Here is an 18,619-nt window from a genome sequence, read left to right as displayed (position 1 = left end):
TGAGGCATGACAAAGAATTACCTTGGTGTACATTTATACATTATATAGGTGGTTCAGGTGCTTATACACCTGCATTGCTTGCTGTTTGGGGTTTTAGGCTGGGTTTCTGTACAGCACTTTGAAATATCAGCTGATGTAAGAAGGGCTATATAAATACATTTGATTTGATTATGCAAGAATATAATCAATGGTTCAATAACTGAAATTACCATTATTCCCAGATCCCAGACTGTAGCTTTAAGTTTAAACTGCAGTACTGTTGGTCTACTCATCAATTCAGGATTAAACCCTGTATCATTCATTGAATACACTGCAAAATTCACCTGAGCTCCATAGACTGGTCTTACCTGGCTGTCTGGCCCTGCTGGGACCCCTGTCACCATCTGATCCTGCTAAAACATGATGAGCATAGTGGGATGTCTGCGGGACCTACGATCCTGACAGAGATCATTGCGGACAAAAATTGCCCCCCCTCCGTCCCTCTTTACCGTCCCCAGTGAAAGTTGCGCCCCTGAATTTAGATAGTTCCTTACCTAACTCACAGTATTTGCCACCATAATCATCTGCCCATAGGCAGAATATGGGTTCTAACAGACAGTGAGGGGACAGAGGTGTCACAGGGAAAGCAGAAGTCACCTAGAAACTGTAACGAATGAAAAACAAGAGAGTGATACGCTCTGAGTACATGTGATGAAGATATACTTGATTTGTTTTTGTTGCATTTTCGGTGGCAAAGAGCTTGATTGAGCTTGATGTACCTGATCTTCTTTGATAGGGAAAATCAAACCCCCCACCCATGGACAGCACGGCAGTGTTGATACTTCTCTGAATAAATGGGCACCTCATGCATTTTACAATTGTACCCGTGGATACCACTGAGAGTCCCTGTTGTACTACTAATAAGCAAAGCCATTATGAGAAGGAATAAAACACAGCTAACCAGCATAAAACACAGCTAACCAGCAACCACATAAGCTATTGACTGCATCATATTAAATATAAATTTGTATTTTAAGTATCAGTCTATCAAAATGTATTGCTAATAATTCGTCTACATTTTGCAGTGTTGTTATAGAGGAAAGGTAAACCACATCTAATGAATTATTTATAATTTATAATTCGTAGGCCTGTTATTCGTACATGCTGTTACAGGTTGCTGGCTGTAGATGAGCTGATTCATCAGGTGTTTAGGTAAATTGTCAAGGAATTACGTCAGTCAATTCACATTGAAGATGTGAACTAAAACAAATATGTACATTTTTATCCCGGAAGTCGCCATGCCTGGATTCTGCTTAGTTCAATTCCTCCAGACTGTGCGTCGCGAAGGCTCAGGACAACTGGAGGAGGCTGTGACGGACGAGGGAGACTATCCACGAGGAAGACGACGCACGAGCGACCGACGGACGGATCAGTATTCAGGCGCTTCAGACGAAGCAAACAGGTGGCTGGCTGCCTACTACAACATGGGTAACGCTGACTCCAAACTCAACTTCAGGAAAGCTGTGATACGACTAACAACCAAAACACAGGTTTGTTAACATAATAACGCTCTTTTGTATAGGCCAATGCAGCATTTAAATATTTATGAACAGTTCTGTTTTTCAAGATAAAAATATCAACTCAAGTGGGCCAGATGGTAGTCTGCCTACAAGTTGTATTTGACACACATGGATGAGTAACATGGATGATTGGGTGCTAGAGAAATACAGTAATCGTTACCATCAGTCCAAAAGCAGAGTTTACTGGTTAAATGTAAACTTTTAATTAAAATGTAGGACTAGGATATTTATATTTAGTTATTGGCTATAAACTGACAATTAGATTAATTGTAGGGTACTGTTATAAATACTGCGAATTTGTGTCATCAAATAGTGGACTCATAATATCGGCAACAATGTATCTATGTTGTAATCAAATGTAACATTGTAGTCATACTTCTGTAGTTATAATAAACACAACCAAGAGCCTCATATCAGGTGCAGACAGTCGTTCTAAGGTGTATCCTATGCACAGAGCTATGATGAGATGTGAATATGAATACTGTACATTCGGGGCTGTATTTGAATCAATCATTTTCCTGCTTTATTCTTCCTTGATTTAAATTTTTTTAATAAAGGTAGCCTAGAAACCATTTCCAGCTACATGTATGATGACATGGTTGTTGAATGAATCATAACACTCAGACAATGTGGCTGATTTAAGGTGGGATGAAAGACATTCAATTTAGTTAAATAAGCATTAGTCTAAAGTGCACTGTTTGGGTTTACTCTGTCATCAAGGCAAAACAAGTAGCTGAATATATTGTCTGTACAACAAAACAAAATAAAATTTCATCATATGTGTTCTTCATTGGGGCGGCAGGTAGTCTAGTGGTTGGAGCGTTGGTCTAGTAGCCAAAAGGTTGCAAGATCAAATCCCAGAGCTGACAAGGTACAAATCTGTCGTTCTGCCCCTGAACAGGCAGTTAACCCACTGTTCCTAGGCTGTCATTGAAAATAAGAATTTGTTCTTCACTGACTTGCCTAGTTAAATATAGGTAAAATAAAAAATGGGATGGTTTCCTGGGCACAGATCTTAGTCCTGGACTAAAAAGCAATGCTCAATGAAGAATCTCCATCAAAAGTGATTTTTTTTAGTCCATGACTAAGTTTATTATGTCTATATTTATCTGCTCTGCTCCTGAAGGCTACAGCCAAGCAGGTCTCTGAATTAATAATGTATGAGTTAATAGAGAAGGGAAATGGCAGCATCCCAACCGTCTGTGCTCATCAATGAGAGCACACTCACATGATGTAGAGTGGAGTGACGTCTGGGACTGGGTTTAGATGGGGCCTGGCTCTGTGTGTCTGAGAGTGGAGTGACGTCTGGTTCTATCTGTGCGATGGTGTGCAGAATGGAGATTGTTTCCTCTGACTCACTCTTCTGGTCAGAGCGTCAGACTGCCACAGTGCATTGCTAGCTACTGGCCATCATGGGGAATATAAAGGATACGAAGACCTGAATTTGTGGTCGCTCTGGATAAGAGCGTCTGCTAAATGACTTAAATGTAATGTAAATGTAATGTAACGCTGTCACCATTACCACCACATGGGAGCATAGACTGCAGTGTGCAGACTGAGGAGGCTCTTTTTACCATGCTCACATGGTGGGAAATGTCTACAGAATTCAATGTACGTATCTCAGAGCATCGTAGCACCACTAAGTGCAAAAACTTGACTTGCCCAGTTGCGACCCACTTTTTGGAAGCAAACCACTCAATTTCATCTCTGCGTTATATTGGCATCGAACATGTCATCCTCCCTAGGAGAGGGGGTGACCTTGATAATTTGTTGTTAAAACGAGAGGCTGCCTGGATCTTTAATTTAAAGACCCTTGCTCCCTTCGGTCTCAACGTAGACTTTGATCTGAAGCCATTCTTGTGATTATTGTGACTTTGCCATTGTAATTGTTTATAAGCTTAAGTAGTCTAAAATGAATCTACAATCGTATGCCATCTATTCGTTTTTTTTTGCATGCTGTTTGTATGCGGTTTGAATATTTGAGAATTAACCAATGATATTAGGCCACACTTGGCCATGATCACAGACACCTGGGTGCCTTTTGACACTATAAAAACGAGTCATCCCGCAGTGTTTGTGATCATACCCTGATGAATACAGCTTGGCTGTCGAAACATTGGTAATGAAGTTTTTTGCATCTGAGCTCCTAGAGTGTGCGGCTCTCTTTTATTTTCAAGGGAAATGTCTATAGAACAGACTAAAGAAAAAGTTGCACTCATTTATTTTTCTTGCTGTGGATTTATTTGACTAATATTTTGGCTACAGAGCCTTCATCAGATAGGGTTTTGGGATGGGGAATATATCTAATCCCTGTTTGTTGCCTCATCTCCCCCAGCCTGTGGAGACTACAGACGATACTTTCTGGGACCAGTTCTGGGCGGATACTGCCACGACCGTCCAGGATGTGTTCGCTCTGGTGCCGGCAGCGGAGATACGAGCTGTCAGGGAGGAATCTCCCTCCAATCTAGCAACCCTCTGCTACAAGGTAATGTAGGGTAGGATACAGTACATCCTCTGTGTGTGTATGTGTATTTAACCTTTATTTTTTCTACCTTGGATACAATTGGTGTAATAGGAATGCAAGACGGTGTACAGTAACAGTAAATTCTATGGCAAAAATCAGAACACGAACCAGACCACTCTTTGGTCATTTAAAAACCTGCTGTATGTCTAATATTGTGTGCTATAGCTTGGAAGATAAATAAATGGGACTCAGGATGACAACTTAATGATGTTTGTTTCCAACATTAGGGCCGTTTTCCTAAATAAGTTCAATCCGCCTCGTGTTTTGTTTCCTTGCCACGATACTAATGAGTATTGCAATACTTGCATTGTCCCGGCCCTAGTAACAGGTGTATTCTGAGTGTGTTAAGTAGTGCTGTAATGTAGTAACAGGCGTATGCTGAGTGTGTTACGTGCTGCTGTACTGCAGTATCGGGCAGGTGTTCCACCTGGGTTTGCTTCCGATATGTCTCTAGTTGTTTTTAAATGGTGTGTTTCATCCTTTTCTGTATTTAAGCAGATTCTATTGGGTACCTTGGATACAGATGGTGCTAAAGGAATGCTAGTGTTTGTTGCAGCAAACACCATTGTAAATGGAATTGTATGCCTGTGTTGAGCCTCAAGGGTCTGCTGTATAAGAAATGAAGCAGTGTGTGAGAGGGTGTGTTGTATTTGACTAACTGTACATGTTCATGTGTTCATTCCAGGCGGTGGAGAAGCTCGTCCAGGCGGCTGAATCTGGTTGTCCCTCAGAGAAGGAGAGACAGATAGTCCTGAACTGCACCCGTCTGCTCACACGTATCCTACCATACATCTTTGAGGATGCAGACTGGAGAGGGTTCTTCTGGTCTAACGTGCCTGGAGCTCGGGTGAGAATACTGTACTACTCATCAACGGCACCATCCAATATAGATAAAAAATGCTGTGTCCCAGAAGTGTTCTGTGCTATCCTAGCCCATTGGACATGTAACCCTTTGAAGTTGTGATTTCATTATATATGCAATTTGCATATCAGTTTATCAGTGGTCAGGGTCATTTTAATTAGGTGAGACTCACTTTGTTCACTGTTCCTTTATTATTTGGGAATTAAGAGGGATGCATTCTCTATCGCATGCTGCCAAGGATGCCAGTCTCGCTCTCTACTTTAGCACCACAGACTCAGTGACCACTTGCAGGGAGAAGCTGTGTGGCGGGGCAAGGGAGAAAGAGGAAGGAGCATCGGGGCTAGTTATATTAGAAGGGCTGGGAGATGAGGAAGTGTTGGACGGGCAAGGAGGCATGGCTGAGTCAAATTAATGAAGTGGCTCAGCCATACGCTCCTTGTCAGTAACAACCACATGATCAGCATTAAGGGACATGGGCAGCTGTGAGGAGGATGATTTATTCTCCAGGTCTTTCATTGTTTTCCAGAACTTCTTGGGGTTCGACCCACAGAGAGAGAACTCCTTAACCTCTTGAGTGTAGGGGGCAGTATTTTGATGTTTGGATGAAAAACGTACCCAAATGAAACTGCCTATTTCTCAGGCCCAGAATCTAGAATATGCATATAATTATCAGATTAGGATAGAAAACACTCTAAAGTTTCCAAAACTGTCAAAATATTGTCTGTGAGTATAACAGAACTGGTATTGCAGGTGAAAACCTGAGGAAAATCCAACCAGGAAGTGCTGTTTTTCCTGAAAACTCTCTGTTCCATTGCATGCCTTCCCTCCATTTAAAGGGATATCAACCAAATTCATGTTCCTATAGCTTCCACATGGTGTGAACAATCTTTAGACATAGTTTCAGGATTTTATTCTGAAAAATGAGCGAGAAAGATCACATACATTTACATTTACATCGCGTCATTGGATGGCTGGGTGCCAGCAGAGTTTTGCATGCGTGAGCAGCTTGGAGCTGACATTTTCTCTCACTCCTATTGAAAAAGCTACGGTCCAGTTGAAATATTATCGATTATTTATTGTAAAAACAACCTGAGGATTGATTATAAAAAATGTTTGACATGGTTCTACGAACTTTACGGATACTATTTGGAATTTTCTTCTGCCCCGTCGTGACCGCTCGCGCCTGTGGATTTCTGAACATAACACGCCAACCAAATGGAGGTTTTTGGATTTAAAAAGAGTATTTATGGAACAAAAGGTACATTTATTGTGTAACTGGGAGTCTCTTGAGTGCAAACATCTGAAGATCATCAAGACTTTTGTGACCAATCTACTTTGCTGCTAGCTGTTTGTAATGTTTTGTCTACTGAGAGCTATCCTCACATAAATGCTTGCATAGATTTCGCCGAAAAGCTTTTTTGAAATCTGACATGCCAGGTGGATTAATAACAAGCTAAGCTGTGTTTTGCTATATTGCGCTTGTGATTTAATGAAAATGAGATTTAATGAAAATTTGAATTTGGCGCTCTGCAATTCAGCGGATGTTGACAAATGATCCCGCTAACGGGATGGGTGCATCAAGAAATTGAGGTATCTACTGTAACTTTGGCTTTCTAGATAGCCTGAGTGCACTTATTTCTCCTGAACAACAGCCAGTTAGCCTGGGGATGCGTGTGCCGAGCCTTTCGCCAAATGGTGTTCTTGAGGTGGAGTAACTCTGAAAGATCACAAGAACTTCAAGGGGTGCTAGACCCCTGCTTGTTTTATGTTGGAATACAAGAGGCTTAATGATGTCTGCTCAGTAACAATACAAATCTTGAGTTCATATGCATGACATATTATGCATAAACAGACTTATTTGTACCCCTTTTTCTCCCCATTTCGTGATCTCCAATTGGTAGTTACAGTCTTGTCCCATCGCTGCAACTCCCCTACAGACTTGAGAGAGGCAAAGGTCGAGAGCCATGTGTATGGTTTCCTAGAAACAACTAACCATTTGGCTCAACTTACCCCACTCTCCTCTACTTGTTACAGATCATTGGATAGAATAGGTTTGTCTTATGGTGAAAAGGATGCTGGTGATTTAGCACAACATGCACAGTGGGCTTGGAGAATAGACAGACAGACAGAGGAAGAAAATTCTTCCCAAGACTCTGGTTTAATTTTTCAGCTCCCTTTTCAGTTTTCTAAGGAACATATTTTCTTCTTGAATTTGTGAGTGAGCGCCCCACTCTCATACTGACTGTCCCCCACTACTGCAGCCGCTGCTGTGCTGTCTGGTGGAAACTGCATGTATTCAAGTTTTCAAAGCTCTGACCAGCCAGCATTGTAGCATGAGCCCAAGCTGGGTTGTGTTCATTTGGACACACCGTAGCAAAATGTTTAACAACTTTGTGTGATGCAAAATAAAATGTGAATTTCTTATTAGACAAAATCAGGTAGTACCTAGGGCTGTTGCAATGACCATATTACCGTCACACCGGCAGTCATTAAGGCTGTCAAATTCCACATGACCGTTTAGTCATAGAAATTAGGCTTCTCCAAGCTCTGACGCTGCTTGCTACCTTGCTGGTACTCAGCACTCTATTGTCCCTATAATCACTATGCCATCAATGCAAATGTATCAACTCTAATCAAACACTTCATGAGCTCATGTTGCGCAACATTTATATATGCTATGCAATTGCAGGAGAAAACAGAGTGATGGCCTCTATTAAAAGAACAGGATCCCATCAGCTTTCTATAGGCTAGGCCTACTATATTTATTTCTCAACTTCCCTAATATTTAGCACATTGGTTATATTTACAACAGGATTATAGCCTACCTGGCTGGCATGAAAATAAACCATGGGGAAAAGCATTCTCCATTCGCTATTTAAGTGCATAGATTACATGTATTTTTCCCACTGCCCCTGTTTTGATACAGGTGCATGATAAAGGTCCATTCTAAATCAAAACAAATGTCACACATATTATTTAGCATATGTAAAGATAAGATTAAATCAAGAATAGTCTGATGGGTGACAATATTGGCCTATCAAGTATGAATGATATATTATCACTTGTGAATCATGCCCAGCATAAGAAATAATGCCTTTTTTGCGACTTTTTCGAATCATAGTCGCACACCCCATGTAGCCTAGCCTATACAATGTTTGTTTTTTTACACGTTAATTTCATATAAAGCAATAAAGTCATATGTGCTCAGTTGATTTCCGCTTAAAATCAGGACGATTTTAAGCGGAATACGAAATACAAAAACAATTAGAAACATCTAAAGTGCTCAATTCTGTTTATTTTCCTGAACAAACAGCTCTGTCATAATTCACTTACATTCACTCTTACACACCTCTCCATCAGGCTTGGGGCTTGCTATCAACACGAGATGCACCTCCCATTCCTACTCTCTCTCTCTCTCCATCTCTTTTAAAAAAACAAATAGATTAAAAGCTGATCAATCACTTTCAATTTGAGGATTGATTTTTCTTTCTAATAAGTTGTCTTCAAAATTCTTGATATTGTGATTTTTTTTTCCTGAAAAGGGTCATAAGGGAGATAAAGAACAGAATACATAAAAATAGAGTTGTGGTTGATTATTATTCCATTTGAAAAAAAATCCAGAAGAATTGTGCTTTTGTGATCCGTATTTGAGAGTTTTAGAGTTTAACACGGCAATGCTGACAAATTGCACCCAGGGCTTTGAGCAGCGCTCTCCATAGACAGACTGGGAAGAGCAGAGTGTTGAGCATCCTATTAAATCCAAGGTTAGCAGAGTCAAAGTTGAGGAAAATGCCACTCACCTTGATGCTTTCAGGGCTTGCCACAGTCTTCCCTGCTACCACTTCAGTCAATGTGATCTACCTCTGCTGTGGGAACTGTTCTGACATTTTCATATGCTTTGCGGATTCCAAGTGACTGTTAATTGTTTTGCACGGTCGTTAGCTGTTATTTTTGTTGGCAAATTAGATTGATTTCTGTTCATTGTACTGCCTGTCAGCCATCAACAATCACCCATCATCTACGCATGTGAATAAGCTGACAGGCCAGGGGGGAATAAACGTTGTTGACTTGTGGTTTGATTGGGCCATTTTCCACGGTAACATTGCAGTAATTGGTCAAAATTACTAACCCGCTTTGATTGGACCCTTTTATGCTCTAAAAGTGTGGGAATTGGTAAAAATTGCGAGGTCTTGCATAATAACACGGCAATGAGCGTAGTAGGCTATAAGCGCTGATTGGTTGATTTTGCATGGAATTATGTGATCGCGGAATCCTGGAGGGACTGCTATATTTAAAAAAAAGAAAAGGTTTGTGTCACAACTAAAGTTGCCAAATAATTAATCTGCTTTGCAAGGGGTGTAGAGCCTAACCTGCATACATAATCAGTGCACGAGTTTCAAGTTTGGGGAAGATAATTTTCACCATAAAAATGCACCTTTTTTAATAAAAATATTACATGTATAATTGCATTTGCGGTCACTTTTGATAATGGTGTTTTCCGCTAATGGAACATTTGCGCTTATAGCCTACTACGCTTATAATGTGAAGAAATGGCCTAATAGTTTATCAACGTTTTAAACTAAACGTTCTGATCTGTTGCGTCAGCCACATTGCGTAAAAAAGTTTTTGTTATTGCTAGTGCTTGTATTAATTTGGGATCTTTTACATCCCACAACTGTCCCAGACTATACACATGACTGTAAGTCGCTTTGGATAAAAGCGTCTGCTAAATGGCATATATTATTATTATATTATTACTATGTTTGGAATATGTATTTCTTGCAGAGAATACAATAGGTTGACTTTCGTACTATGGAGGATAGTAGATGTGTTTTTGCTGTTCGTTAAGCCTACTCATCTTGTTGGCTGACGACAAGTAAATGTGGACAGATCTTCCAATATCTTCAATATGCACCTCAGAATTGGATAAGGTTGCACGCAGTTGCATCCCCGATGTGGCTCTCTTCACTTGTAGCCTGTGAGAAAGACCCAATCACATGATGGATAGCCATGTGAGTGAGAAGGGATTTGGCTCGCTCAACACTCAGGGAGAAGGGCACAAAGGCCACTGGCCACAAAAGGCATGGATTTATTTTAGGGTGCATTACAGCCAAACAAAGGGGATACCTCCTTGAAATTCTAGGCATTATCTAGTCCTTGTCAAATTGTAAATGAGTAACTGATGTAGTGTGTACAGCCTGTGCAAAAAACAAAGCAGAGCTCATGCCTTTTTCAATAAACTTTTTTAAAATCCTCATTCGTCGCATCATACAGCCTTAAAAATATATTAAAAATCAAAACATATAACCCAATGTTTGTAGAACTAAAGTTACATTAATAACTCTAAATTAAGCATATAGGAATACATATTTATTTTTTAACCGCTCAACACATAATAGCCGCATGTTGCGCCCTCATCGTTTGTTCAATTGTTTTCTTCATACTATAAAATAATGCCACAGATTTCTAAGCAAATCTTGTCTGCTAAAGGAACTAGTGTAGCCCACAGCCATTTGGCATAGCCAGATCAGGACCTAACATAAAGTCAAATCAGAGTATGCTATTCTGTTCTTCTGAAATAGACTATATTTTCTTTATATCATGCTCCTCTAAACCTGTTTAAAATAAATAATGGATTTATTGTGAAGGTGTAGGCTATATTACATGGATTTATTAGACTTTTTTAAAAAGTAGATGTTCCAAAGATCTGCATCAGCGGCTTATAGGCTGCGTGTGGATGCCAGGAGATGCTAAATGTGTTTATGTCCATTACCGTGAGACCGACAGTTATTTGCTTGACTCTCACCAGCTGATGGAATGTCGTGACCACTATAGCCCTAGTAGAACCTCCCCGTTACAGTCCATCTTCTTCCAGGATTTTTCGCCTTATGAACACGGACCTGGTGTTGAGTCAGGTCACTGTCCCAGGCAGATAGAACTCTTTTGAGGTGGGGCTTTCCTTCTCCCTCCATGTCTGCTAATTGTTGGACCAGCTGGGTCTCCTGTAACCTGGCCTGTAGAGCATCTCAGCCTGCCTGAACACTGTTCCTATTGTGTCGCCCTCCCCCATCCCTCCCTCCTGGCCAGTGGTTGAATTGGGTAGGTATTGGATAGCCTTTAATTAAAATGAGAGGCTGGATGGGTGAATGCCAAACTATTATTGGAGTCGGTGTGAATGCGGAACGGTTGTAGCAATCGGTGAGGCATTCTCTACTACAGACTGAACTGGTTGGGGTGCTATGTTTTTCCCGATAGTTTCAAGGACCCAGGCAGTCACACACAGTCAGGCAGTTAAGGTGAAAGTGGCCTGAAGACCTAAGTATTTGGAAAGGGTAGTACTATGGTCTCGAAACACAATTGAGTTTGATATGTTTTTGTCATGCTCGTTATTGATAATCCTTAACCTATTTTATACTACAATGTAAGAGATACAGTACCAGTCAAAAGTTTGGACACCTACGCATTCAAAGGGTTTTGAATGAAATATATTTTGATTTGTTTAACACTTTTTGTTACTACATGATTCCATGTGTTATTTCATAGTTTTGATGTCTTCACTATTATTCTACAATGTAGAAAATAGTAAAAATTAACAAAAAACCCTGGAATGAGTAGGTGTGTACAAACTTTTGACTGGTACTGTATACATGCACCATTAGTATCTAAAATACGTGTTCTTTCCTGTGGCTGAACTCTTTGTCTGTTTCCTAGCAAGATGAAGGTAATGATGATGGAGCGAGGCCCCTGGCTGAGTCTCTCCTCCTGGCTGTATCTGACCTGCTCTTCTGTCCAGACTTCACCGTTCAGAGCCACAAGAGAGCCGGCCCGGTGAGTAACCTCATACGCTATGAGAGGGGGCCTCCTGAGTGGCGCAATGGTCTAAGGCACTGCATCGCTGTGCCACTAGAGATTCTGGGTTCGAGTCCAGCCTCTGTCGCAGCCGTGGGGCGGGGCACAATTTGGCCCAGCGTCATCCGGGTTAGGGGAGGGTTGTGCCGACAGGAATGTCCTTGCACTACCGACTCCTGTGGCAGGCCGGGCACAGTGCATGCTGACATGGTCGCCAGGTGTACAGTGTTTCCTCCGACACGTTGGTGGAGCTGGCTTCTGGGTTAAGTGGGCATTTTGTCAAGAAGCAGTGGTTGGTCGAGAGCCACACTGCTTCCGGGGACGCATGGCTCTCGACCTTCGCTTCTCCCGAGTCCGTATGGGAGTTGCAGCGATGAGACTAACTACCAATTGGATATCACGAAATTGGGGAGAAAAAAATAAATATTATAATAAATATGAAACACCATGATAATTAGTGTTGACCAGTGTTCCTTAGTTTCATCATACAAACATCAACTACATCACACCTGCCCAGACCCACTAGCACATGCCCGCATTACTCTCCGCCACATGGCCTCAAACTGCACCATTTTGTTTCTCTCCGTTGCCCCAAAACATTGCTAATAAAGCATTTGCCCTTTCCTTTGAATTTTGTCTGCATTGGTCAATCCAAAATGGCTTTTTAAAGCTGTCATTGAATTTTTAAAATTTCCTATTACCAAGTCATTTACAGTTTCTATGCCTTTAGTTTTCCATGTAGACTAATTTATCAGTGAATTCTGATAAGCTATCCAAGGATTGTTCCATAATGTTGTGTTTTTAGGGACTGATATTGGTTCTTGTTGAATACATTTCATTTCTTCCGTATTGTTATAAACTATGAAGTTATTCTGGGGATGAGCATTCACATCTTCAATTGTACCCATTTGTTCTTCTAGTGCATTTAACTATATTTATTAAGAAAAAGCCTTGGGTAGCTAGTTCATACAATCCCACGTCTGGAAGGTTAAAACCACCCTCAGACTTAGAAAGATATAAAACTTTTTATTTATTTATTTTAAAATCTTGATTGTAGTATATTGGTCAGGTATCACAGGAGGTTATCTGCGAATAAGTTTAGTTTATATTCATGTTTACAATTACTGATACCTGTTATGTTTGGGTCTGGTTCAATTGCCAGTGCAAACAGGAGGGGTAGAGGGGACATCTCTGTCTTGTGACCCTGACCCTTTCTAAAGAAATTTAATCAGATAATGTACAGTATTATTTGTGTATATTATAGCTTTTTTTATAAGAGTCTTTTCCATATCAACAGCCATTATTGATAAACCTATAGCTTGTTTTTTGAGTATTGTATTAAACGGGAACATTTTATTGTATTTGTTTGTCAGTGTCAAATTTGAATAAATACCATTTGATATGTATCACATCTGGTAAGACTTTTGCCATTCTATTGCTTATAAGCTTTGTTATTATTTTATTGACAGAATTTAATAAACTTAAACTTGGGTCTATAATCAGTAAGAGACTCTCCAGATTTTCCTGATTTTAATATAACTGAAATAACGGTTTGATACATGGAACTAGGAAGTACTGAATTGTGTGACGTGTGCTGTCATTTGTGTAAATAGAGGTGCTACTTTGTCCCAAAATGTTGAATAGAATTCTATGGGAATGCCATCCATTCCTTGTGCTTTTCTCTGCATGAATATTTCTTCTTGGGTCATCTGTTTTTAGTGATTTATTTTTTTGTCTGCTGATAATTGCTTCAGAGTTGTTGAGTCTAAGAAGGCTATAGGGTCCGTCCAACTGTTTAATTTGAAGTTTGTATTTAATTTTGCGGGGGAAAATTGTAACTCAAGATCTGCTCACAAAAACAAGATTATGCAGACGTTCGCATTAATCTCAAATTAAGATTGGTTCTGAAGTGAACAGAATGTCCCATTAGACCCCTGTTGTGCTTCCATGCTGTGTGTAATGCACCTGTTAGCTCTGTTAGCTCCCCTGTGCAGACTAGGCTCCAGGGTTAATGAGTTACTCAAGTCCTGAGTGTGAGGTGAGGTGTGACCCTGGGCCATGTTTGTCAACTGGGCTGAGGAGGAGGAGGGTGGTGGACACTCCTTATCCACTGTGCAAACACCTCTATGCTGTTGTTTCCTGCCACACAGGGCCTAATGGTGTTTGACAGGGCCGTGAAAATAAAATGGTCACCCTCCCTATCCTCCAGTTGACCACTCACTCACAGCTACTCAACATACACACGTGCATGCACACGGAAATGTCACACTCAGTGGAGCACTTGATGGTGTGAGGAAAAAAATGGACAGCAGAGTTGTGTGGAGCAGAGTGGAGATGGAGAATAGCCAGGGGCTGTGTGTATTCTGTGTATCCCTATCGATTCAAGGATCCAGGCAGTCACACACAGGCAGTTAAGGCTGAATGACTGCTAACTATTTGGAAAGGCTAATTTGCTTGCCTGAGGAACATGCACAGACACACACACGCAACGTCTATCACTACCAAGGTTGGAGTCAACTATTGATTAGAGTGAATAATATCATGACAGAGTTCCTACACAACTGAACTTACTATAGTAATCTATGAACATTAAAAATGGGGCTGCTGCTGACACTCCTTCTAGGCAGTTAAAATCTCTCTGCAGAGGTGTTGGACAATAGGTGGGCAAAGTCAGATGAGTGCTCAGCTCAGGCCACTTGTAAAATCACAAGGTGGACAGAAGTGTGAACAAAGGTTGTGTCCCAAATGACACCCCATTCCCTATATAGTGCACTACTTTTGACCAAATCCCTATAGGCCCTGGTCAGGAATAGTAATCTATATAAAGTAGGGATGGGCAACTTTGATGGGGATTGGAGCCATCAAAAATTGGAACTCAACATGAGCGGCAGGTCTGCGTACCCAGATCTGTACCCACACATGTAGTCAGAGCCAGCCCTATCCTTTTGGGGGGGCCATAAGCAACATTTTGTTGGGCCCCAAACCCCCCACCTAGCAAGCAAAACATTTCAGCGGCCCCCCTCTTGGCAGTGGAGAAAAGTTTTAGAGTTTATTTCCTGCAATTCTACATTTTGTTGTTGGCATTGAGAAAATGTCCAGTTTTAAAGCAAGTTTGCTGAAATTCTACACATTTTGCCATTGGGTGGAGAGAAATATTTGCTGTTTTTACTATGATATCTGAATGAGAGTGGATTAAAAAAATCAGTTGTGGCCCCCGGACGGTTATTCAACTATGATTACTACAAGTAATCGACAGGTAGCCTAGTGGTTAGCGCGTTGGACCAGTAACCGAAAGGTTGCAAGATTGAATTCTCGAGCTGACAAGGTAAAATCTGTCATTCTGACCCTGAACAAGGCAGTTAACCCACTGTTCCTAGGCGGTCATTTAAAATAAGAATTTGTTAATATTGCCTTGTTAAATAATGGCCCATTTAAAAAAAAAGTGTAGATAGCTGGCTGCTAGAGTAACATTTTTCATATGATATAAGGGGTAGGGTGCCATAAGGGGGGGGGGGGACTGTGCTGATTCCCAGCCACAGTCACTCTGTCTTTTGCACATGACTATGTATCCCCCTGTCGATCAGGCTATTTGACTCAGTTGGCTGCTACTGTAGTGCCATAGTCCATCTTGCCAGTCACCCATTCATTACCGACAAGCCCCGATGCATTCAGTTCATGATTTATCTCAGTCGCAGCACCCCCGTCCCTCTGTTGATATGAGTAAAGCACGGTCCCCAATGTCCTTTGTGATCTCTGCACTGTAGGGTGGCAATAACCGATATCCCATTTGACATTCATTAATTACTTACTTTACACATTGTGCAGTAAACCATGTTTTATAGTAAACCAAACAATCAGTGTTCTACATTAGTGTAACAACATTTATTCAAATTTTGTAGGATTTCATGAAGAAGAAAAAAACTGAAAAAAAACCCCCTGCTTGATTAGGTTTGAAGGTTACATCAGTGTTCTCTTGTTTCCAAGGACACAGAGGAGGACATGCAGTCGATAGACAGTTGTGAGTACATCTGGGAGGCAGGGGTGGGATTCGCTCAGTCACCCCCTCTCGACTACATCCACGACCTCAACAGGTGAGATCACAGCACCAGGGAGGATGGAGAGAGGGCATCTCTGAATTCCTACATCTACTTGTGTAGATATGAGAGGATTGGATAGATATAATTAGTACTGCGACAATTCCACTTGGCTTATCGGGGGGCAAGATGGAACTCCCACTACAATGCTTACACATATCCAACCCTCTCAGATCTACACAAGTGACTAGAGCAGTTGGGTTTCAGTTGGTGGTCAAAAATAATGTAAAATGACCAAGAATAATAATAATACAAATTTATTCAGAAATTCTGTTCCCAAGTACTCCCACAAATAGAAATGCACATGATCATGTCTCAATGTAATCAAGGTACAGTATGTACAGTGCCTTGCGAAAGTATTCGGCCCCCTTGAACTTTGCGACCTTTTGCCACATTTCAGGCTTCAAACAAAGATATAAAACTGTTTTTTTGTGAAGAATCAACAACAAGTGGGACACAATCATGAAGTGAAACAACATTTATTGGATATTTCAAACTTTTTTAACAAATCAAAAACTGAAACATTGGGCGTGCAAAATTATTCAGCCCCCTTAAGTTAATACTTTGTAATGCCACCTTTTGCTGCGATTACAGCTGTAAGTTGCTTGGGGTATGTCTCTATCAGTTTTGAACATCGAGAGACTGACATTGTTTTCCCATTCCTCCTTGCAAAACAGCTCGAGCTCAGTGAGGTTGGATGGAGAACATTTGTGAACAGCAGTTTTCAGTTTTTTCCACAGATTCTCGATTGGATTCAAGTCTGGACTTTGACTTGGCCATTCTAACACCTGGATATGTTTATTTTTGAACCATTCCATTGCAGATTTTGCTTTATGTTTTGGATCATTGTCTTGTTGGAAGACAAATCTCCATCCCAGTCTCAGGTCTTTTGCAGACTCCATCAGGTTTTCTTCCAGAATGGTCCTGTATTTGGCTCCATCCATCTTCCCATCAATTTTAACCATCTTCCCTGTCCCTGCTGAAGAAAAGCAGGCCCAAACCAGGATGCTGCCATCACCATGTTTGACAGTGGGGATGGTGTGTTCAGGGTGTTGCTTTTACGCCAAACATAACGTTTTGCATTGTTGCCAAAAAGTTCAATTTTGGTTTCATCTGACCAGAGCACCTTCTTCCACATGTTTGGTGTGTCTCCCAGGTGGCTCGTGGCAAACGTTAAACGACACTTTTTATGGATATGTTTAAGAAATGGCTTTCTTCTTGCCACTCTTCCATAAAGGCCAGATTTGTGCAATATACGAATGATTGTTGTCCTATGGACAGAGTCTCCCACCTCAGCTGTAGATCTCTGCAGTTCATCCAGAGTGATCATGGGCCTCTTGGCTGCATCTCTGATCAAATCAAATTTATTTATATAGCCCTTCGTACATCAGCTGATATCTCAAAGTGCTGTACAGAAACCCAGCCTAAAACCCCAAACAGCAAACAATGCAGGTGTAAAAGCACGGTGGTTAGGAAAAACTCCCTAGAAAGGCCAAAAGCTAGGAAGAAACCTAGAGAGGAACCAGGCTATGTGGGGTGGCCAGTCCTCTTCTGGCTGTGCCGGGTAGAGATTATAACAGAACATGACCAAGATGTTCAAATGTTCATAAATGACCAGCATGGTTGAATAATAGTAAGGCAGAACAGTTGAAACTGGAGCAGCAGCATGGCCAGGTGGACTGGGGACAGCAAGGAGTCATCATGTCAGATAGTCCTGGGACATGGTCCTAGGGCCCAGGCCAGTTGAAACTGGAGCAGCAGCATGGCCAGGTGGACTGGGGACAGCAAGGAGTCATCATGTCAGGTAGTCCTGGGGCATGGTCCTAGGGCTCAGGTCATCCGAGAGAGAGAAAGAAAGAGAGGAGAGAATTAGAGAACGCACACTTAGATTCACACAGGAGACCGAATAGGACAGGAGAAGTACTCCAGATATAACAAACTGACCCTAGCCCCCCGACACAAACTACTGCAGCATAAATACTGGAGGCTGAGACAGGAGGGGTCAGGAGACACTGTGGCCCCTTCCGAGGACACCCCCGGACAGGGCCAAACAGGAAGGATATAACCCCACCCACTTTGCCAAAGCACAGCCCCCACACCACTAGAGGGATATCTTCAACCACCAACTTAACATCCTGAGACAAGGCCGAGTATAGCCCACAAAGATCTCCGCCACGGCACAACCCAAGGGGGGCGCCAACCCAGACAGGCCGACCACAACAGTGAATCAACCCACCCAGGTGACACACCCCCCAAGGACGGCATGAGAGAGCCCCAGCTAGCCAGTGACTCAGCCCCCGTAACAGGGTTAGAGGCAGAGAATCCCAGTGGAAAGAGGGGAACCGGCCAGGCAGAGACAGCAAGGGCGGTTCGTTGCTCCAGAGCCTTTCCGTTCACCTTCCCACTCCTGGGCCAGACTACACTCAATCATATGACCCACTGAAGAGATGAGTCTTCAGTAAAGACTTAAAGGTTGAGAAAGAGTTTGCGTCTCTGACATGGGTAGGCAGACCGTTCCATAAAAATGGATCTCTATAGGAGAAAGCCCTGCCTCCAGCTGTTTGCTTAGAAATTCTAGGGACAATTAGGAGGCCTGCGTCTTGTGACCGTAGCGTACGTGTAGGTATGTACGGCAGGACCAAATCAGAGAGATAGGTAGGAGCAAGCCCGTGTAATGCTTTGTAGGTTAGCAGTAAAACCTTGAAATCAGCCCTTGCTTTGACAGGAAGCC

The 18,619-nt window shown here is 41.8% G+C and overlaps 1 protein-coding gene across 2 annotated transcripts in view; it reads left to right on the top strand.

Moving 5' to 3' along the window:
- Positions 1-1,165: 1,165 nt before the first annotated feature.
- Positions 1,166-18,619, top strand: part of LOC124038486 (protein HID1-like) — a 29,562-nt gene continuing 12,108 nt past the window's right edge. Inside the window, exons 1-5 of one of the 2 annotated variants that reach the window (XM_046354430.1) lie at positions 1,166-1,529; positions 3,895-4,044; positions 4,769-4,930; positions 11,657-11,773; positions 15,779-15,885. In XM_046354430.1, the coding sequence (XP_046210386.1) occupies positions 1,251-1,529; positions 3,895-4,044; positions 4,769-4,930; positions 11,657-11,773; positions 15,779-15,885 (815 nt within the window). In that variant the 5' untranslated portion in view covers positions 1,166-1,250. The remainder of the gene's footprint in view (positions 1,530-3,894; positions 4,045-4,768; positions 4,931-11,656; positions 11,774-15,778; positions 15,886-18,619) is intronic. The other variant, XM_046354429.1, reaches the window with a different exon arrangement.

The sequence above is a fragment of the Oncorhynchus gorbuscha genome, linkage group LG06 (genome assembly GCF_021184085.1).
Source record: "Oncorhynchus gorbuscha isolate QuinsamMale2020 ecotype Even-year linkage group LG06, OgorEven_v1.0, whole genome shotgun sequence".
In the NCBI taxonomy this organism is placed as follows: domain Eukaryota; kingdom Metazoa; phylum Chordata; class Actinopteri; order Salmoniformes; family Salmonidae; genus Oncorhynchus; species Oncorhynchus gorbuscha.
The sequence above is the reverse complement of the archived record's forward strand: the minus strand, read 5'-3'. Positions and strand labels throughout refer to the sequence as shown.